The sequence below is a fragment of the Dendrobates tinctorius genome, unplaced genomic scaffold, assembly GCF_039654945.1.
Source record: "Dendrobates tinctorius isolate UK_male_01 unplaced genomic scaffold, ASM3965494v1 ptg000232l, whole genome shotgun sequence".
NCBI classification, from domain to species: Eukaryota; Metazoa; Chordata; class Amphibia; order Anura; family Dendrobatidae; genus Dendrobates; species Dendrobates tinctorius.
Genome location: NW_027361899.1, coordinates 16,400,969 through 16,424,030, shown reverse-complemented (window position 1 = coordinate 16,424,030; position 23,062 = coordinate 16,400,969). Strand labels below are relative to the sequence as shown.

Sequence of the window (23,062 nt, the reverse complement as noted above, 5' to 3'; positions counted from 1 at the left end):
GGGTTCAAAGTGCTCACCACACATCTAGATAAGTTCCTTAGGGGGTCTAGTTTTCAAAATGGGGTCATTTGTGGGGGGTTTCCACTGTTTAGGTACATTAGGGGCTCTCCAAAGGCAACATGACACCCGCAGACCATTCCATCAATGTCTGCATTCCAAAACGTCACTACTTCCCTTCCGAGCCCCAGCGTGTGCCCATACAGTAGTTTTCTCCCACATATGGGATATCAGCATACTCAGGACAAATTGGACAACAACTTTTGGTGTCCAATTTCTCCTGTTACCCTTGGGAAAATAAAAAAAAATGGTGACTAAAAGATCATGTTTGTGGAAAAAATACGAATTTTTTTATTTTCACGCCCGGGCGTTATAAACTTCTGTGAAGCACTGGTGGGTTTAAAGTGCTCACCACACATCTAGATAAGTTCCTTGGGGGGTCTAGTTTACAAAATGGTGTCATTTGTGGGGGGTTTCCACTGTTTAGGTACATCAGGGGTTTTCCAATCGCGACATGGTGTCCGATCTCAATTCCAGCCAAAAACGTCAAATGGCGCTGCTTCCCTTCCGAGCTCTGCCATGCTCCCAAATAGTGGTTTACCCCCACATGTGGGGTATCAGCGTACTCAGGACAAATTGCACAATAACTTTTAGGGTGCTGTTACCCTTGGAAAAATAAGAATTGAGGGTGAAAAGATCATTTTTGTGGAAAAAATATGATTTTTTAATTGTACGGCTTTATGTTATAAACTTCTGTGAAGCCCTTGGGGGTTCAAAGTTCTCACCACACATCTAGATAAGTTCCTTAGGGGGTCTAGTTTCCAAAATGGTGTCATTTGTGGGGGCTTTCCACTGTTTTGGTACATCAGGGGTTTTCCAAACGCGACATGGTGTCCGATCTCAATTCCAGCCAAAAACGTCAAATGGTGCTGCTTTCCTTCCAAGCTCTGCCATGCGCCCAAGTAGTGGTTTACCCCCACATGTGGGGTATCAGCATACTCAGGACAAATTGTACAATAACTTTTAGGGTCCTGTTACCCTTGGGAAAATAAAAATTGGGGTGAAAAGATCATTTTTGTGGAAAAAATATTATTTTTTAATTGTACCGCTGTAAGTTATAAACTTCTGTAAAGCCCTTGTGGGTTCAAAGTTCTCACCACATATCTAGATAAGTTCCTTGGGGGGTCTAGTTTCCAAAATGGGGTCACTTGTAGGGGGTTTCTACTGTTTAGGTACATCAGGGACTCTCCAAACGTGACATGGTGTCCGATCTGAATTACAAGCCAATTTTGCATTGAAAAAGTCAAACGGCGCTCCTTCCATTCTGAGCTCTGCCATGCGCCGAAACAGTGGTTCCCCCCACATATCAGGTATCAGCGTACTCAGGACAAATTGCACAATAACTTTTGCAGTCCAATTTCTCCTTTTACCCTTGGTAAAATAAAAAAAATTGAACCTGAAGTATTTTTTTTGTGAAAAAAAGGTAGATGTTCATTTTTTTTTTAAATATTCAAAAAAATTCCTGTGACGCACCTAATGGGTTAATAAACTTCTTGAATGTGGTTTTGAGCACCTTAAGGGGTGCAGTTTTTAGAATGGTGTCACTTTTGGGTATTTTCTATCATATAGACCCCTCAAAGTGGCTTCAAATGTGATGTGGTCCTAAAAATAAAATGGTGTTGTAAAAATGAGAAATCGCTGGTCAACTTTTAACCCTTATAACTTCCTAACAAAAAAAAATTTTGGTTCCAAAATTGTCCTGATGTAAAGTAAACATGTGGGAAATGTTAGTTATCAAGTTTTTTGTGTGCCGTATCTCTGTGATTTAAGGGCATAAAAATTCAAAGTTGGAAAATTGCGAAATTTTCAAAATTTTTGCCAAATTTCCGTTTTTTTCACAAATAAACACAAGTTATTTTAATGAAATTTTACCACTAACATGAAGTACAATAGGTCACGAGAAAACAGTGTCAGAATCACCGGGATCCATGGAAGCGTTTCAGAGTTATGACCTCATAAAGGTACAGTGGTCAAAATTGTAAAAATTGGCCCGGTCATGAACGTGCAAACCACCCTTGGGGGTGAAGGGGTTAATGTGTCCCGTTCAGTGTTTGCAGAGTTTTTGGGAACTTCGTCCCAGCTTGAGCAGTTCCTTGATGTGTCATGTTGATGGCTCCAGTTTGTCCAGATACAAATTTGGCGCTGTCCTTAAGAAGTCCATTCGGTTGTTGGGCCTGGATGAATCCCGTTTTGCTTCTCATTCTTTCAGAATAGGGGCGGCGACGGAAGCGGCAGTTCGGGGTTTGGGTTCGGCTTCTATACAGCGCATTGGCGGTTGGGCGTCCAATCGTTACCGAAGTTATATTAGGCCTTCGTCTTTGGTGGGGATGGAGTTGTGTAGGACATTGGGGTGGGAGGTGACTGGTGATTCAGAGGGTTGCATTCACGTTTAGTTCAGATAGGATTTGATGTTTGCACTGCCCCTCTTTTATTTCAGGTGTCAAGCCGTTGTTGGTTTGGATTTTTGGTCATTCCTTCGTTTATTGGGGAGCATTGCGATGTCAGGAACAAAGGCAGACAGCTGGGCTTTCCCAGGACCACGGCCTTGTTGCGGTGGTGTGGTTTTAGGGGGATGGAGTGGAGACGAGTCTTGCAGGAAGTACATGAGTGCGTTCGGTTGGACCGTGCACCGGACATTCTTGTTCTTCATGTCGGGGGTAACGATTTGGCGGTTCGACCGTTCCGGGATTTGATAAGGGACATTAAGCAGGATTGTTTGCAGGTCTGGTTGCTATATCAGGGGGTCACTATTGCTTGGTCCGACATCGTTCCTCGTAGTCGATGGCGTTCCATGAGGTCATTAGCAGAGGTCAACAAAAAGGCCAGGATAAAGGTTAACAGGGCAGTGTCTACTTTTGTCATCAGGAATGGGGGAGTGGCCGTGCGACACTTTGACTTGGAAAAGGGCGAGGGTGATTTTTGGCTTGCCGATGGGGTCTATCTGAATCCGGTCAGCTCCGATATTTGGGCTCTCGGTCTTCAGGAGGGCATAGAGAGGGCCATAGCATGGCGATTTGGGGGGGTCTTGGGCCGTTGAGGTGTTCAAGGGCCCTCGTTGTGGCGGTTTGGAAAAGGCGGGAGTCCTTGAAGTCAGTTGAAAATTGGTTTTGGAGACTCAGTGTCTAGGGTCTCCTTCGTTCAAAGGTATGTTGGTGGTGATCTGGTGAAAGGTGGATGGGGAGTTTCCGACAGAAGTGGGCGGATCCCCAAGTAGCTTAGTGGACAATATATATCGGTGTTGGTGCTCCCGAGCCTGTGGGGTAACGGCTGGGAGCAATATAATGGGCTTTGTCCACAGCATTTGGGCTTCTTCACCAAGATCTTGGGGCTTCAAGGACTCCTTCTCAGTGTTCAAGTTATTGTATTTATGTGATTTATGATTCATTGTTTATTGTTTGATGTTTAATAAAAGGCTGCTGTGGCCATATAAATTCCAAAGAAAATTTCTAGTCTCTGTGTCTTGGTGAGTGGCGTAACAAATTTTATATAGGTGGGGGGCTAGGTGATGCCGAGATGCTCTCGTTTCCCCTCAGGTAAACAACTTGACAATACCAACGTCATGTAGCGGTAGGCAGTGGTCAACTGTGTCAAAGGCAGAGGACAGGCAAGAAGGAGGAGGATGGAGAACTGTCTGTTAGCTTTGGCTGTGAGTAAGTCATTAGTAATTTTGGTCAGGGCAGTTTCAGTGGAGTGGTGGGGGCGGAAGCCAGATTGCAGGATGTCATGGAGGGAGTTAGATGAGAGGTGGGAGGATAGTTGAGCATGGACGTGCTGTTCGAGGAGTTTGGAAGCGAACGGGAGCAGTGATATGGGGCGATAGCTGGGCAGAGCAGTTGGGTCAAGGTTTGATTTTTTGAGGATGAGTGTTATGATGGCATGTTTGAAGGCAGAGGGGAAGGTACCAGAAGTTAGGGACAGGTTGAAGAGATGGGTTAGGGCTGGAATGATCATGTTAGTGAGGTTGGGGAGCAGGTGGGAAGGGATGGGGTCAAGTGCACAGGTGGTCAGGCGTAATTTGGAAAGGAGATGAGTAAGCTCTCCTTCAGTGATGTTGGAGAGGGAGGTTATTAGGGAAGGGCAGAGGTCTGGTATGTGGAGCGCTTGGGGTGGTGGAACGGTAAAGGTTTGCCTTGTTTGGTCAATCTTGTTTTTGAAGTAGGTGGCAAAGTCCTCAGCAGAGATGAGGGGAGTTGGAGGTGGCAGTGGTGGGCGGAGGAGAGAGTTCAATGTGTTGAACAGTTGTTTTGGGTTGTGGGATAGTGAAGATACAAGGTTTGTGAAATAGGTCTGTTTAGCAGAGGTGAGGGCTGATTTAAAAGCAAGTTTAGCTTGTTTGAAAGCAGTGAAGTCGTCTGGCAGCCGTGTTTTCTTCCAACGCCACTCTGCAACCCTGGATGCTTGTCGAAGTTTTTTGGTGAGGTTGTTGTGTCAGGGTTGCCTATTGGTTTGTCGCACTTTGCCATGCATGAGAGGGGCGACTGAGTTTATGGCTGATGTGAGGGTGGCGTTGTAGAAAGTGGTGGCACTGTCCGTGTTGTGGAGTGAAGATATGGAGTACAGAGGTAGAAGAGAGTCTGAGAGTCTGTGAATGTCTAGGTGTGCGAGGTTTCTGTGAGGATGTGCTAGTGACTGGACATGGGGGACAGGTGAGAAGGACAAGGATGAGAAGGTGAGTAGATGTGGTCAGATACGGGGAAGGGAGAGGTTGTTGGATTAGATAGGGAACAGAGGCGGGTGAAGATGAGGTCTAATGTATGTCCATCTGTGTGGGTGGCTGTGGAGGACCACTGAGTAAGTCCAAAGGATGAGGTAAGTGACAGGAGTTTGGAGGCTGCTGGCTGGTGGGTGTCAATGGGGATGTTGAAGTCCCTCATGATGATGGTGGGGATGTCAGCAGAGAGAAAGTGGAGGAGCCAGGTGGAAAATTGGTCAATGCAGGTAGTGGCTGAGCCCGGTGGTCGGTATATGACAGCCATTTGGAGATTAGAGGGAGAGTTGATAAGGACGGAGTGAACCTCAAAAGAAGGGAGGATAAGGGAGGGTGGGAGTTGGATAGGGTTGAAGGAGCAATTTTTAGAGAGAAGGAAACCAACTCCTCCACCATGTCTGTTGCCAGGGCGAGGAGTGTGGGTAAAGTGGAGGCCGCCATAACTCAGTGCGGCCGGGGAGGCCGTGTCAGGGGGTGTCAGCCAGGTCTCAGTGAAGGCCAGGAAGGAAAGGTTGCGGGAGGTAATGAGGTTGTGGATCACGTGGAGCTTGTTGCAGATGGAGCGAGCATTCCAAAGTGCTCCAGAAAGAGGGTGCGGGAGGGAGGGGGTCAGTGGCACGGGTTTTAAGTGTGAGGGATTGCGGTAGTTTCTCATAGTGTGAGAAAGATAGGGGTGAGGATTAGTGGGATGTATGAGGCAGGGGGGTGCCAGGATTGGGAGATATGTCACCAGCAGTGAGAAGAAGCAGAGAAAGGAAAAGCAGGTGGGTGAAGGAGAGTGATCCTCTTGTATTGTATGTTAGTAGGAGAGGTCTGAGGTTAACGAGTATGTCTACAGACAAAGCGAGGTGGGGGGTAAGAGAGAGGGGGAGATAGTTATTTGGTTCGAGGGTGCAGGGATTTGGGGATAGCGAAGGAGAGAGAAGATTAGTGGACCAAAAACGGTGATGGCAAATGTGAGCATGGTTAAAGAGGACGAAAAAAGCAAGTAAAGGAAGAAAGCAGTGGTTGGTCTTACCGTCTGACCGATTTCTGGACTATTTCTGGTAATATTTTTTCATCTATCACTTCAAATGATGTCACATCTGACCTGCTCTCTTCAACTTATACCATTCAAATGTCCATGAAATGAAGCCAGGTGAGTGAGTGAGGGAGGGAGGAGGAGAAGGGGGCTGGAGTACGGTTCGCAGCAGGGGGCAATTAACAGATTGCAGTTAATGGGACATTTGCCTAGCATCAAAGCTGGAGAAAGAGGTAGGATAAGATGGACAGATAAGACGAGGTGTGAGGAGGATGGATACATGGAATTAAAGTCAGGGGAAAAAACAGAGTTCAGACATACCAATTAAAAACAGAGGGTGAACAATGCATGAGGGTTCAGGGGTGCAGTGAGTATTCTGAAGCAGGTTCAGCAGACAATTAAAAACAGATTATGAAAATTTTAATGCGGTCCTGGTCCAGTTCTCATCATCGGCTTCCTGCTGGCATCCCGCTGCCTCCGACGAGTGAGCCATGGACGCGGGCGGAAGACGTCATCATCCCTGCCGTCTGACAGGTAAGTGACGACCGCCGATCGCTGGTGAGATCTGCCTGTGTGGCAGCTCACTAGCGACCATTTAGCGATGCACCAGCGATCCTGACCGGGTCGTATCGTGGTCGGGATCGCTGGTGCATCGCTACATGTAACGGGGCCTTTATGTATGGTCTCACTGTGTCCCCAGGCAGTATTAGGCGCTTAGTTATGTCTCGTCTCGTCGTTGTCCTCTTCTTAAATGTCACACGTCACATTTTTAGCAGAACCGGATTTTCTGCACAAGAAAATGTCATTTTTTTGTTGTTTTTCAAGAAGAGAAAAAAATCACAAAAAATAGAAACCCTGATGTGATCCAAAACGACAGTCCTGCAGAAATTCCCACACACACTCAATGCAATAAGGTAGTTGGATCAGTGGGTAAATTATTGGGCCCCAATATAACTCAGGATCAGCAATGTAATGTATGTACACAGTGACTGCACCAGCAGAATAGTGAGTGCAGCTCTGGGGTATAATACAGGATGTAACTCAGGATCAGTAATGTAATGTATGTACACAGTGACTGCACCAGCAGAATAGTGAGTGCAGCTCTGGGGTATAATACAGGATGTAACTCAGGATCAGTAATGTATGTACACAGTGACTGCACCAGCAGAATAGTGAGTGCAGCTCTGGAGTATAATACAGGATGTAACTCAGGATCAGTAATGTAATGTATGTACACAGTGACTGCACCAGCAGAATAGTGAGTGCAGCTCTGGGGTATAATACAGGATGTAACTCAGGATCAGTAATGTATGTACACAGTGACTGCACCAGCAGAATAGTGAGTGCAGCTCTGGAGTATCATACAGGATGTAACTCAGGATCAGTAATGTAATGTATGTACACAGTGACTGCACCAGCAGAATAGTGAGTGCAGCTCTGGAGTATAATACAGGATGTAACTCAGGATCAGTAATGTAATGTATGTACACAGTGACTGCACCAGCAGAATAGTGAGTGCAGCTCTGGGGTATAATACAGCATGCAACTCAGGATCAGTAATGTAATGTATGTACACAGTGACTGCACCAGCAGAATAGTGAGTGCAGCTCTGGAGTATATACAGGATGTAACTCAGGATCAGTAATGTATGTACACAGTGACTGCACCAGCAGAATAGTGAGTGCAGCTCTGGAGTATAATACAGGATGTAACTCAGGATCAGTAATGTAATGTATGTACACAGTGACTGCACCAGCAGAATAGTGAGTGCAGCTCTGGGGTATAATACAGGATGTAACTCAGGATCAGTAATGTATGTACACAGTGACTGCACCAGCAGAATAGTGAGTGCAGCTCTGGAGTATCATACAGGATGTAACTCAGGATCAGTAATGTATGTACACAGTGACTGCACCAGCAGAATAGTGAGTGCAGCTCTGGAGTATCATACAGGATGTAACTCAGGATCAGTAATGTATGTACACAGTGACTGCACCAGCAGAATAGTGAGTGCAGCTCTGGAGTGTAATACAGGACCTACAGGGTCAGGCTAGTTTCACACTAGCACTTTTGAGCGCAGCGACGGCCTGCGCACGGCCGCCGCTAAGCCCCGCCCCTGCCGTGCCTCCGCCGGTAGCTCCGCCTACCGGCGCATGATGCTGCATGCGTCCTGCGTCCCCTATCTTTATCACTGGGGGCGCAGCCCGTGCGCAGTATGCGTTTGCCGGCGCATGCGCCTTTTTGACAGTGCGCCGAGCGCAACCAAACTGCAGCAGGTTGCGTTTGCCGCAGGTCGGCGCACCGTCAAAAGGACGCATGCGCCGCCAAACGCATACTGCGCACGGCCTGCGCCCCCAGTGATAAAGATAGGGGACGCAGGACACATGCAGCGTCATGCGCCGGTAGGCGGAGCTACCGGCGGAGGCGTGGCAGGGGTGGGGCTTAGCGGCAGCCGTGCGCAGGCCGTCGCTGCACTCAAAAGCGCTAGTGTGAAACTAGCCTAAGCCATGTAATTTATGTAATAAGTGACTAAACTTTGTAAACTGGACGGATGCTGTAAAGAAGGCCATTCACTAGATTTTTTTAATTTTTAGAGGACTGGTCACTGGTGGAAAAGTGTCCAATTTTGCTTTTATTCCTGCTGATCCCCTTCATATTCCCCTTTTTGTTTTATGATCTTTACTAAATGGGCGTGGCTCACATGATAATTATGCAGAGCATCCTTAAGCCACACCCCCAAATAAATTGGTCAGACACACCCCACTGTTTTCAGAATGCTGAGCTGCGTATAACTCCGCCTACACCCCTGATGCTTTTTGTGTACACTGCACATAGGCAGAAAGCTGCCAATCAGTGATGAGGGTGTGGTTGGACAAAGAGGCACGAGACTCCTTGTCCTGTAGTGATAATCTCCTGTTGATAAAACACTGATTTTATAGAAACAAAAAATACAGCCTAGTAAGTGACACATCACTGAAATCAGGGTCTCTGTCTCTACATCATGCTGCTCTCAGATTGCATAGCAAAATCTGCTTCCAGATTCCCTTTAAGCAAATGTTTGGAGCTCCGTCTGTCTTGTATGGACGGGGGCTTTTATTAGTCATAAATGTTTATTTTTTTTCTATTTTGATGCATCGACTCATTCGGTAATTGCTGTGTTTTTCAGATGTACCGAGCTGCACTACCCATCAAGCCTCCCACCTACGAGCATCATTATTACCTTTCACAACGAGGCTCGATCCACACTTCTGAGGACGATAAGGAGGTAAGATGAATCGAGTGACAGGCTTGTCTCTCGTTCACACATGTCAGTGCGCTCGCGCTGTAAATTCTGAGCGCACCGTTGCTTCCGCGCGGCGACATTGCAGGTTATCATCTGAAATGCCACTAATTAAAACATGCAGCGGAGCAGCCGGAGAGCAGCGCTCAGATGACAGCCGGGGTGAAGGTGGCACAGATCCATGAAAGGAGTTGCTGACATTTTCCTATTGAGCCGTCTCGTTTTATGTGCTGGAATTTTTCAACAATTAGCCAAGAATGAGAGCAAAACTCAATGCAAATAGCAGCTTCTCCGGAGATAAGGAGCAAGCGCCAGAATCTCCGGGACGTAAACCAGATTGGAGGATTCAGAGTTTTCTTTTTTGTATGGCAGAGAGTATTATCTTTCATGAAATAAGACATTGAGCTTTAAAATGCAACTAGCAGAAGAAAATCTTAAAACAACGCATTTAGTCATCCCGGAAAAACACGCAATACCACTTATGACCACAAGGGCTCACACGTTTCAGAAACTTTGTAACTGTCCGCGATGCTGGGCAACAAATGCAATATACAGATGACTTTACGCTCTCGTCCTCAATCTACAAGGTTAAGGGTACTTAGAAATTCTGAGTTATTCACTTTTAGAGTGAGAATGTCCTGTAGCGTTCATCCATCCCTATGGAATTTACATGATATAGATTAGGCTACTTTCACACATCCGTCTTCTGGAATCCGGCACGATGCGGCGAAAATGTAAAAAACCTGATCCGGCGCCGGATGGCACCGGATCCGTTTTTTTCCTCATTGACTGTTATTATCACCGCATCGTGCCGGATGGGCATGCGGCGTGTCAGGTTTCTGCCGGAGACGGCAAAAATGCCGGTTTTCTGAACAGCGCATGCCCGGACACTTTGTGATTTAACCCCATAAGTGACTGCCATCTACAGGAAAAAGTCTCTTTCTCTCTCTCCCTCCTTCCTTCCCCCAGATCTCTCTCTCTCTCTCCTCCCGTCCCCCAGATCTCTCTCTCTTCTCCCGTCCCCCGGATCTCTCTCTCTCTTCTCCCGTCCATCGGATCTCTCTCTCTCTCTCCTCCCGTCCCCAGATCTCTCTCTCTCTCCTCCCGTCCCCCGGATCTCTCTCTCTTCTCCCGTCCATCGGATCTCTCTCTCTCTCCTCCCGTCCCCAGATCTCTCTCCCCTCCCGTCCCCCGGATCTCTCTCTCTTCTCCCGTCCCCCGGATCTCTCTCTCTTCTCCCGTCCATCGGATCTCTCTCTCTCTCTCCTCCCGTCCCCAGATCTCTCTCTCTTCTCCCGTCCCCCGGATCTCTCTCTCTTCTCCCGTCCCCCGGATCTCTCTCTCTTCTCCCGTCCATCGGATCTCTCTCTCCTCCCGTCCCCAGATCTCTCTCTCTTCTCCCGTCCCCCGGATCTCTCTCCCTTCTCCCGTCCATCGGATCTCTCTCTCTCTCTCTCCTCCCGTCCCCAGATCTCTCTCTCTCTCTCCTCCCGTCCCCCGGATCTCTCTGTCTTCTTCCGTCCACCGGATCTCTCTCTCCTCTTGTCCCCCGGATCGCTCTCTCTCTCTCTCCTCCCGTCCCCCGGATCATCATACCTGTCTGCATCTCTCGCCCTCTTTGCGGTCTGGCTCCTTTAAATCTTCACGACACCGTATCCGGCTGTGCACATACATCCGGTGTCAGCACTGCACGCCGCATCCGGCAGTACGGCTTATCACCGCACGGCGCAGGAACACAAAAGACGGATGTCTGAAAGTAGCCTTAATAATACTGTTCCGAAGAAGACAAAAGTGGTAATCTTGCTGCACAAAAGGAAGACAGATACCGTCCAACGTTTCGACCAGTAGATGTTTTTTTCTATCAATGACATCTATGTTGATTGCAGCCGGATATTGGGAAGGTGGTGTACAGGTAAGGAGCTGTACGTGACATGAAGCTCCTTACCTATACACCGCCTTCCGGCTGTAATCAACACAGATGTCCTTGATAAAGACCGTCTATTGGTCGAAACGTTGGACGGTATCTGTCTTCCTTTTGTGCCGGATCCATATAATACACATATTTGCAGCAAGATTTACCACTTTTGTCTTCTTTGGTGCTGATCCCTTCAGGAAAGGTTATACTTTCTCTAAAGATAATGTTGCATCTCCAACGAGACCTGATCCTGCGACATCCGCTTCTGTCACTGTTAGCCCTCATGTTCATTCTGCTAGCGGTTCTGGTGGTAGAAGAGACGTTAGAACCAGAAGGTCTGGACGATGCAGGTTCTGTCCAACCACTTAGGTATGGGAGACCTGCAGGGCTATCCAGCTGGAGTTATCAGCTTTCTTCTCCTGCCTATTGGAGAGCATCACACCCTGCTTAAGCTTCTAGCTTACTGCTGGAAGTTGCCAGATATAGCTATGTGTTTCCTTGGTGAAGGTCGATGGTTTCTGCTCCTGCATAGTATCTATGTGTTCTTCTTTTGACCACTTAGATATGGGTGGATGAGACCTGCAGGGCTATCCAGCTGAAGTTACCAGCGTTCTTCTCCTGCATATTGGAGAGCATCACACCCTGCTTAAGCTTCTAGCTTACTGCTGGAAGTTGCCAGATATAGCTATGTGTTTCCTTGGTGAAGGTCGATGGTTTCTGCTCCTGCATAGTATCTATGTGTTCTTCTTTTGACCACTTAGATATGGGTGGATGAGACCTGCAGGGCTATCCAGCTGGAGTTACCAGCTTTCTTCTCCTGCCTATTGGAGAGCATCACACCCTGCTTAAGCTTCTAGCTTACTGCTGGAAGTTGCCAGATATAGCTATGTGTTTCCTTGGTGAAGGTCTACGATTTCTGTTCCTGCATAGTATCTGTGTGTTCTTTTTTTGACCTCGGCTTCTTTATTGACACTTCTCCTGCCTGACGATTTTGTACCTTTCCTTCCTCTTGGCTTTGGACCGGCTACCTGATTATCCTTCTTGTCAGCTTGCGACACCGAACAGCAGCTGACTCTGTGGCACTTGCCCAGGGACTTCTGTGTAAGTCCAGATTTTTGTATAGGGTTTACAGGGTGAATGCCAGGGCAACCCAAGGGTTCTGAGAAACTTAGTAGCTTGTGCCAAGACTTTTCGTTGTAGCCATTTTAGAGCTGTCAGGTGACCACTGACAGTGCCTCCTTACAGATATTTCATATTTTGCTAATCGATGGGGTCCTATTCTGAGGACAAGACTCTAAATTGCTCTATCAGAATAGAGTAGTGGCTGTGCATTTGTTCTATACCGGACTGGGAAAGATAGCGGACTACAGCACTCCACTTTTTCCAAACCTCACTGAGCTCGAGCTGTTTGCCAAGGAAGAATAGGCAAGAATTTCAGTCTCTCGATGTACAAAACTGATAGAGACCTACCCCAAGCGACTTGCAGCTGTAATCGCAACAAAAGGTGGCGCAACAAAGTATTAAGTTACAGGGGCCTAATAATATTGCACGCCCCACTTTTCAGTTTTTAAATTTCCACAAAAATTTAAAATAACTAATAAATTTCGTTCAACTTCACAATTGTGTCCCACTTGTTGTTGATTCTTCACCAAAAATTTACATTTGGTATCTTTATGTTTGAAGCATGATACGTGGGAAAAGGTTGAAAAGTTCCAGGGGGCCGAATACTTTTGCAAGGCCCTGTATGGGATAACTCAAGAAGACAATGATATCTATAAGTAGTATTTCCTGAATTTCAAGCTGATGATCAGTAAGAACGTGGATGGAGACGGTCACTGGAGTAGCAAGAAGGCGGATGGAGATGATCACTGGAGTAGCAAGAAGGCGGATGGAGATGATCACTGGAGTAGCAAGAGGGCGGATGGAGATGATCACTGGAGTATCAAGAAGGTAGATGGAGACGCTCACTGGAGTACCAAGAGGGCGGATGGAGACGATCACTTGAGTAGCAAGATGGCAGATGAAGACGATCACTGGAGTAGCAAGAGGGCGGATGGAGACGATCACTGGAGTAGCAAGAAGGTAGATGGAGACACTCACTGGAGTAGCAAGAGGCCGGATGGAGATGATCACTGGAGTATCAAGAAGGTAGATGGAGACGCTCACTGGAGTACCAAGAGGGAGGATGGAGACGATCACTTGAGTAGCAAGATGGCAGATGAAGACGATCACTGGAGTAGCAAGAGGGCGGATGGAGACGATCACTGGAGTAGCAAGAAGGTAGATGGAGACACTCATTGGAGTAGCAAGAGGGCGGATGGAGACGATCACTGCAGTAGCCAGAGGGCGGATGGAGACGATCACTGGAGTAGCAAGAAGGTGGATGGAGATGATCATTGGAGTAGCAAGAAGACGGATGGAGATGATCTCTGGAGTAGAAAGAAGGTGGATGGAGACGATCACTGGAGTAGCAAGAGGGCGGATGGAGATGATCACTGGAGTTTCAAGAAGGTAGATGGAGACGCTCACTGGAGTACCAAGAGGGCGGATGGAGACGATCACTTGAGTAGCAAGATGGCAGATGAAGACGATCACTGGAGTAGCAAGAGGGCGGATGGAGACGATCACTGGAGTATCAAGAAGGTAGATGGAGACACTCACTGGAGTAGCAAGAGGGCGGATGGAGACGATCACTTGAGTAGCAAGATGGCAGATGAAGACGATCACTGGAGTAGCAAGAGGGCGGATGGAGACGATCACTGGAGTAGCAAGAAGGTAGATGGAGACACTCACTGGAGTAGCAAGAGGGCGGATGGAGACGTTCACAGCAGTAGCCAGAGGGCGGATGGAGACGATCACTGGAGTAGCAAGAAGTAGGATGGAGATGATCACTGGAGTAGCAAGAAGTAGGATGGAGATTATCACTGGAGTAGCAAGAAGTAGGATGGAGATGATCACTGGAGTAGCAAGAAGGTAGATGGAGACATTCACTGGAGTAGCAAGAGGGCGGATGGAGACGATCACTGGAGTATCAAGAAGGTGGATGGAGACGATCACTGGAGTAGCAAGAAGGTGGATGGAGATGATCACTGGAGTATCAAGAAGGTAGATGGAGATGATCACTGGAGTATCAAGAAAGTGGATGGAGATGATCACTGGAGTACCAAGAGGGCGGATGGAGATGATCACTGGAGTAGCAAGAAGGTGGATGGAGGTGATCACTGGAGTATCAAGAAGGTAGATGGAGACGCTCACTGGAGTACCAAGAGGGCGGATGGAGACGATCACTGGAGTATCAAGAAGGTGGATGGAGATGATCACTGGAGTAGCAAGAAGGTGGATGGAGATGATCACTGGAGTAGCAGGAAGGTGGATGGAGATGATCACTGGAGTATCAAGAGGGCGGATGGAGACGATCACTGGAGTATCAAGAGGGCGGATGGAGACGATCACTGGGGTATCAAGAAGGAGGATGGAGACGATCACTGGAATGTTGGATTAATTTTTAGAAGCCAGAAGATCAAACTAGAAGATGACACAATCCAATTTTCATGAGGTCACCTAGAAAAAAACATGCTAGCACTTTTTCTTCCTTTAATGTGGCAGTTCCAAAAGCGACACAAAAATATGAGCTTTCCTTTATTAGTAGCATTGCCTGTATTCCTGCATCTCGACAGATTGGCCCAGCGTCTCCCGTCCATGGTACGGTGTCAGTAGACAGATCCTGTTGTGTTCAGGTTCCTCTCTCATCCACCTTCGCTTGTGAAGACAGATTGTTCCACAGATGTGATGGAGTCGCTTGTCTTGGATCTCGGCAGGACCGGCCCTGCAGGAGTTGCCTCTGTGCACGCAGAGTTTTTAGCCGTCCAGCTGCTGATTTTCTAACCTTACATGTTTACCGGAGACACTTTCCATCTATTAAATAGTTTATCATTATTAGATGTTGGTTGGCAATGATTGTGCTGTCTGTGGATTAAAAGCTGATTAGGTGAAAGTAACGTTGCACCTGCATGGGAATGATCCCTGTCATATCAACGATTTTTGCATCAATCATTAGTACAAGCGAATGTAAGAAATAATAATAAAAATGTTTATCGAATGGCGCCCCTGACTGAAGCAGAATAGATAAGTCAGGTTTTATTCAAGATAAAACTTTAAGAATTATTTATTATTATTCTGCCTTTCTTCGTATGTGGTGTTTGCAGGTACGCAGGATGCAGTGACGAGTCGCGAGACAATTTGGTGCTTTCTATAATAACGTTTATAAGACTAGAGGGAACTTTCCTCAGTCACGGCCAGATCACCCAAAAGGGGTAACACGGGTTGCCCTCGCAGGCGCTCTAAAACAAGCAAACACAAACGGGTAGAACACGACTACTTCCTGCACTAGCCGGTCACTATAGGGCCGCGGTATGGCCGACTACGGGTCCGTAAATATATAGTCAACTTAGCCGTCCAGATGTCCCTCGCCGTTCGGGATGGTGGTCTTTCGGCGTAGTAGTCGCTGGGCGCGCTGATGACACTGGAGACCCACAGGCCCCGGCAGAGTCCTTGGACGGATGGGCTGCAGTCCCCGGACTGGGGCAAGCGGCAGCGATGTAGGGTGGCGAATCACAGACCACCTGCCCAGCTAACGGCTGTGACGGGGAGTCCGCGGCCAGCAGAGGCTCGGCCCCTGCTGTGGACCGAAGCGGGACAGTGGTGGCCGCCGGCGGCACTGTACTTTCCGCGGCCACTAGAGAGAGCAGGGCGGCTGCGGGTGGTGGGGAACAGGCCGCAGCCGCGGGCTGGAGCGAGATGGCAGTGGCCGCTGGCGACCGCGGGTAGGCCGCAGCAGCGGGCTGGAGCGGGGCAGCAAATCTCGGATGATCGCCCTGGCGCCGTACCTCTGGAGTCCTCAGTCAGCGTCTTCCCTGGCACTGGTAAGTCACTCTATTTTGCAGTCGCTCCCTCAGTCTCCTGCTGCCTCTGTCCCGGTCTGCTGACTCATTATCCCGGGGATTCCCCACCTCCTTTATATTGGTCCCTCCCCCAGCCCATCTGTCTGTCACAACGGTCCGTCCTCGAACTCCGTCCCCCGGGGACAGTTTCCCCCCGGAACCCAGATGACGGCTCCCTTGGTTCCGGCCCGTTCCTTCCACACACGTACACTCACTGGCCACTTTATTAGGTACACCATGCTAGTAACGGGTTGGACCCCCTTTTGCCTTCAGAACTGCCTCAATTCTTCGTGGCAGAGATTCAACAAGGTGCTGGAAGCATTCCTCAGAGATTTTGGACCATATTGACATGATGGCATCACACAGTTGGCGCAGATTTGTCGGCTGCACATCCCTGATGCGAATCTCCCGTTCCACCACATCCCAAAGATGCTCTATTGGATTGAGATCTGGTGACTGAGGAGGCCATTTGAGTACAGTGAACTCATTGTCATGTTCAAGAAACCAATCTGAGATGATTCGAGCTTTATGACATGGCGCATTATCCTGCTGAAAGTAGCCATCAGATGTTGGGTACATTGTGGTCATAAAGGGATGGACATGGTCAGCAACAATACTCAGGTAGGCTGTTGCGTTGCAACGATGCTCAATTGGTACCAAGGGGCCCAAAGAGTGCCAAGAAAAAATTCCCCACACCATGACACCACCACCACCAGCCTGAACCGTTGATACAAGGCTGGATGGATCCATGCTTTCATGTTGTTTACGCCAAATTCTGACCCTACCATCCGAATGTCGCAGCAGAAATCGAGACTCATCAGACCAGGCAACGTTTTTCCAATCTTCTACTGTCCAATTTCGATGAGCTTGTGCAAATTGTAGCCTCAGTTTCCTGTTCTTAGCTGAGAGGAGTGGTACCCAGTGTGGTCTTCTGCTGCTGTAGCCCATCTGCCTCAAAGTTCGACGCACTGTGCGTTCAGAGATGCTCTTCTGCCTACCTTGGTTGTAACGGGTGGCAATTTGAGTCACTGTTGCCTTTCTATCAGCTCGAACCAGTATGCCTATTCTCCTCTGACCTCTGGCATCAACAAGGCATTTCCGGCCACAGAACTGCCGCTCACTGGATTTTTTTTCTTTTTCGGACCATTCTCTGTAAACCCTAGAGATGGTTGTGCGTGAAAATCCCAGTAGATCAGCAGTTTCTGAAATACTCAGACCAGCCCTTCTGGCACCAACAATCATGCCACGTTCAAAGGCACTCAAATCACCTTTCTTCCCCATACTGATGCTCGGTTTGAACTGCAGGAGATTGTCTTGACCATGTCTACATGCCTAAATGCACTGAGTTGCCGCCATGTGATTGGCTGATTAGAAATTAAGTCTTAACACACAGTTGGACAGGTGTACCTAATAAAGTGGCCAGTGAGTGTACATCATCAATATTGTTTAGCCTTTATTATTTTTACACTATTTATTGTCCTGGTTATATGATTATTGTGACTGTGATTATTTCTTCCGCTTATGAGTCGCTTCTTCCCTTCCTCCACCTCCAGAACTCATAATTCACTAAAATCCATTTTGTTTATGGTAAGATAGACTGCTAAATCATAGTAGAGCTGCAGTTTGAAGGTGAAGGGATTAGCAGAATGAGCTGGAGAGACAGCGACACATAGATTATTGCTGTTGTTTATAGCAAGTGTGCTGGATTCACATCCACACTGCTGAGTACTGGTGTATAATGAACTCCATGATGCTCCTTTTTATTAAAAGTTTTATCTCACTGCAGAGCTGGATTGACATCTATACTGCTCAGTAATGATGTGTAATGTCTTCACGGCTGTTGCTTTCTACTTAATTTTTTGTCTCCACTCAGAGCAGGATTCACAGCTACACTGCTCATTACTGGTGTAAAATGTGCTACATGATCCTCCTTTCTAGGAAGTGTTTTATCTCACCCCAGAGCTGGATTGACATGTACACTGCTCCGTACTGGTGTATAATGTCTTCACGGCTGTTGCTTACTAGTTGCTTACTATTTAGTGTATTATCTTGCCTCAGAGCTGGATTTACAGTTACACTGCTCAGTACTGCTGTAAAATGCCCTCCATATTGTTGTTGCTTCTGAAAGTGCTCTACATAGAGACAAGAGAGCAGTGATTCCTCATGTGTGTGTGCTCTTTATTGGAGACATCATGGCAGCTATCTTTACTAGCTCACAGACAACTAAGGATTAGAGATCAAGCCTCCACAGAGGAAACATTTATGAAAAATGTATGAGTTGTATTTTTATTTTGACTATTTAACAATGTTTGTAGTTTATTAAAAATATTTTTTTTATTTGTCTTAAGCCAGGAATGGAAAAAAAATCGCTCAATTTTGCAGTTTTATGTGTTTTGTTTGTCTGAGGAGTTTTGTTCTCACAGCTTTCACCTTTCTGTATAAATGACTTGTTCACATTGTTCTGCCAGTCAGAATAATAACGACGACACCAAATAATTTTTTTTATGTTTTACGATCTTTATCTTTTCACACAATTTCCTCTTAAGTAATAATTTTTCTTTTGCTGTAGCTATATAATGCTTTTATTTTTTATCAGCAGGCTCTTTGCGGGATGAGTTGACGTTTTTATTGGTACCATTTTGTGGGGCAGAAGACTTTAATTTCTTTTATTCAGTTTATATGACGGATGAATAAAAATGGCCATTTAGCCACTTTGTTTTTGTTTTTTTGCAGCCATTATTCAGGATGAATACTATAATGATATCATAGGTTGCAACAATACCAATCACTCAATTTTTTCTTTAGATTTCATTTTATTAAAAAAAAAGGCATTTTGTAAAGCGAAACAGGAGACTTTTGTATTTTTCTCCTTCTTCTCATTGGGGGACACAGGTACTGTGGGTGTATGCTGCCGCCACCTGGAGGCTGACACTAAGTGAACACAAAGAGGTTAGCTCCTCCTCCGCCGCATACACCCTCGCCCCGATTGCGGGCGGAAACCAGTTTTATGCTTAGTGTACTTTGGAGGCACACACCTCTGGTTTTTCTCCAGACTTCTTCTTTTTTCTTTTTGAAGATGAGACAGTGGTGACGGACCCTATTGAAAGGGTCTGATTTCCCCAAACCATCAATGGGCGAGCCCAAGTGTCCCTCCACGTATCTTCTCCCGCGACGTGGGACATGATGCCGGACTTAGCCCTGACCACCCCTAGGTATTGAAACCATGGGCTGTACAGAGGCACAAAACAGTCCGAGCGGCCCCCACTGCTCCACCAATGCTAGACGGTGGTGCTGCAAGGCGGCGGACGGTCCCTCTCCTCATCCCGGGAAGGAGGACGGAGCTAGGGTGCCTGCAACGTCCTGGATATTGCCCCCTTCCCTCTACCTGATCAAAGTCGTCATGGATGGGATGGCCTGGGAGGGCCCTGCGGCATCGTCAAGAGGGCTGGAGCCCTTAGCTTCATGCGAGGAGGTCAGGATGTCAGCAGGACTGAAGGGGTTCCAGCGCAGGCCCCATCCCCTCCCCCCCGGCAGCGTGCCTGACGCCGGGTCCCGACGCTGACTGCGTCCTTGGTATGTGGCGGCCTGCCCGCCCGCCGCCACCCCTTTGCGGGCTGACGCTAAAAATCCAGCCCGCGGCTTCGGCCGGTGTTAGGCCGCGGGCGGAAGTCTCGCCCTCCCTTCGCGACGTCACTTCCGGCGGCCCGCCCTCCGTGGCCTGGGCAGGCGCCGAATAAATTGAGCCACCGGCTTCACTCCAGAGTAGGCCGCAATCGGGAAAGGACGCGTCGGCCCACCCACAGCTGAAGTGCGTGCATCGCAGAGAGGAGCGTGGGGGACACAGGACCGGGGTAAGTGCGACCCCGACTCTAGAGGCCACACTACGTATAATCGAGGAGTGCCCTCCTCCCCCATCAGCCCCCAGCAGGACAGTATTGAGGCCTGGCAGACACAATATGGCCGAGAAGGTGAAGACGCACACATTTGTTTACGCTGCATGCATCTCCTGTCGGGCCACGTTTCCGCGGGCGCAGAGCAACAAATTATGCGAGGCCTGCGACTCCGAATGCACGCAGGAACCCTCCCCTGCGACTGAGCCCAGTGGTCCAAATCCCCCCGGAATGGGCCCTATCACTATCGCAGTCTATGGCATCGCTTGCAAAGGCGATCGAGTCCCTTCGCGCCCCAGATAGGGGCAGGGATAGTGGCTCGCCTATCTGGGAGGGGTTATCCACCTCACAAGAGCCTCCGGCCTGCAGGTGCTTCTCTCACTCCAGGCAGGCGCAAAGGAAACAAATCCACACGGCGTTTGCCCTGGAGCTCTGTAAGAAATGGGCGGAATCCCCAGCGGTGGATCCACCAGTGTCACGCTTGGCCTCTAAAACCCTGTTATCTGTTCCTAGTGATTCTTCTATCAAGGATCCCACTGATCGGCTCATAGAGAGCTTGGCTCACTCAGTATTTGAGGCATCAGGATCAGCACTCTTTCCCTCGTTCGCGGCGACGTGGGTAGCCAAGGCCATGATGTCATGGTCAGAATCATTGAGCAAAGCCTTGCAGGATAGTGACCTGCCTACGGAGGTATCAGAGATCGCGAGTCAGATTGCTATGGCTGGTGATTACTTAATCAATGCTTCCTTGGATGCGGCCAGTTGCGTGGCACTTGCAGCCGCAAATGCAATTTCCATTAGGAGGGCCCTATGGTTAAGGACATGGCGGGCCGATTCAACTTCCAAGAAGTCTTTGACTTCCCTGCCTTATCAAGGTAGCCGCCTATTCGGTGAAAGGTTAGACCAGTTCATCTCCAGTGCTACAGGGGGGAAAAACAGTTTCCTCCCGCAACAAAGGGTCAAACCGCCGTTTCGCCAGACTCAGGCACTGTTTCGGGCCTTTCGCAACCTCGGGTGGACGGCAGCGGCCACTTCCGTCGCTCCAACCAGGATAGGGATCGACAGGTCTCATATAGAGCCAACCCATTGGGGAGGATGCATGCTCACCAGCCCAGATCGAGGGGAACCAGGTCCCAGAGATCCTCAGCTAAATGACTCGGAGCACTTTTTAGGTGACATCAGCAGAGTAGGCGGCCGCCTGCTCCGGTTTCGCCACGTCTGGGTCACAGTAGCACACGACTCATGGGGACGGAACTGGTGACCTCGGGGTACAAGATAGTTTGTCAGGTATCCCCCAAAATAATTCTTTCTTTCCCGGCTTCCCAAAGTGGAGACCCGGGCAAGGGCATTGCTAGGAGCCATCGAGTCACTCCAGCACAAGGGAGTCATTATTCACGTGCTGGAGCATGAGAAGGCTCGGGTTTTTATTCAAATCTGTTCGCGGTCCCCAAAAAGGACGGAACAGTCAGGCCGGTGTTGGACCTGAAGCTCCTGAACAAGTTCATCAGGATCAAACATTTCCGAATGGAATCTCTCCGTTCAGTCATATCGGCCATGGGGCAAGGAGAATACTTGGCCTCTATCGACATCCAGGGTGCCTACCTGCACGTCCCCATTTTTCCTCCGCATCAGAGGTTTCTACGTTTCGCCATCAATGGCCGACATTTCCAGTTTGCAGCACTGCCCTTCGGGCTAGCCACCACCCCCAGAGTGTTCACAAAGGTTATGGCAGTCATCATGGCCATTCTGCACTCTCAGGCCATAGTCGTTTTGCCATACTTAGATGACCTCTTGGTGAAGGGCCCCTCATTTCGGGCATGCGAGGAGAATGTCAGCATCACGTTGGATACCCTCTCCTGCTTAGGGTGGTTGGTCAACAGGAAGAAATCATCCCTTGTCCCAGCCCAGAGGATTTCTTTTTTAGGGATGATCTTCGACACCTCCCAAGGGTTGGTAATTCTCCCTCAAGACAAAGCCCTAGCGCTCCGGCAAGGAGTCCGGAATCTTCTACAACCAGTCACTCACACCACTCGGTTTGGGATGAGGGTACTAGGGAAGATGGTGGCAGCAATGGAAGCGATTCCATTTGCCCAATTTCATCTTCGCCCCCTGCAGCACGCCCTCTTGTCATCTTGGGACAAGAACCCGTTCACGCTCGATCATCGGTGCCGGTTGTCCTCTCAGGTCAGACAGTCACTAGAGTGGTGGACGATCAGTTCCTCCCTTCTTCAGGGGAAACCCTTTCCCCCAGATCAGTGGCTGGTGGTCACAACCAACGCCAGCCTCCTCGGCTGGGGAGCAGTTTTTCGCCACCACACGACCCAGGGGCAATGGTCGCAACAAGAGGCACACCTCCCTATCAATTTGTTGGAAATATGAGCGGTCCGGCTGGCGCTACAACATTTTCACCACCTTCTAGCAGGACACCCGTCCGGATTCAATCGGACAAAGCCACTTACGTAAATCATCAAGGGGGCACCCGCAGCAGGGCAGCCATGTGCGAGGTGGGACACGTGCTTCACTGGGCCGAGAGAAACCATTCGGTAATATCGGCGGTCCACATCCCTGGCGTGGAAAATTGGGCGGCGGACTTCCTCAGCCGGCAGGGTGTCGCATCTGGGGAATGGTCTCTGCACCCCAAAGTCTTCCAGCAGATTTGCCAACTGTGGGGAACACCGGATGTGGATCTGATGGCCTCCAGGGTGAACGCCAAGGTACCCATGTTCGTCGCTCGGTCTCGGGACCCGCGAGCGATCGCCGTGGATGTGTTGGTTCTGCCATGGAACCATTTTCGCCTTCCATACTTGTTCCCCCCACTGCCACTACTTCCGAGGGTCATCAAGAAGATCAAAACAGAAGGGGTTCCAGCGATTCTGCTGGCCCCAGACTGACCCCGTCGAGCATGGTATGCAGATCTAGTGCAGCTGCTCGTCGACGTCCCATGGCGACTGCCAGAGCGCCCAGATCTACTGTCCCAGGGCCTGATCTTCCACCCGAACTCAGGGGCCCTGTGTTTGACGGCATGGCCGTTGAATCTTGGATTCTGACCCAGGTGGGGTTTGGGCGCGAGGTGGTCGCTACAATGGTTAGCGCCCGGAAGCCTACCTCGGCGAAAATTTACCATCACACCTGGAAGGTTTTCTTTTCTTGGTGTCAAGATCGCGGGTTTTCGCCACTGATATTCTCTATCCCCAATATCTTAGCTTTTCTCCAGTCGGGCCTAGACTCGGGGTTGGCCCCGATTTCCCTTA

The 23,062-nt window shown here is 48.8% G+C and overlaps 1 protein-coding gene across 1 annotated transcript in view; it reads left to right on the top strand.

Moving 5' to 3' along the window:
- Positions 1 to 23,062, top strand: part of GALNT14 (polypeptide N-acetylgalactosaminyltransferase 14) — a 531,963-nt gene that overhangs the window by 368,739 nt on the left and 140,162 nt on the right. Inside the window, exon 3 of the mRNA XM_073556362.1 lies at positions 8,953 to 9,051. Coding sequence (XP_073412463.1) covers positions 8,953 to 9,051 — 99 coding nt within the window. The remainder of the gene's footprint in view (positions 1 to 8,952; positions 9,052 to 23,062) is intronic.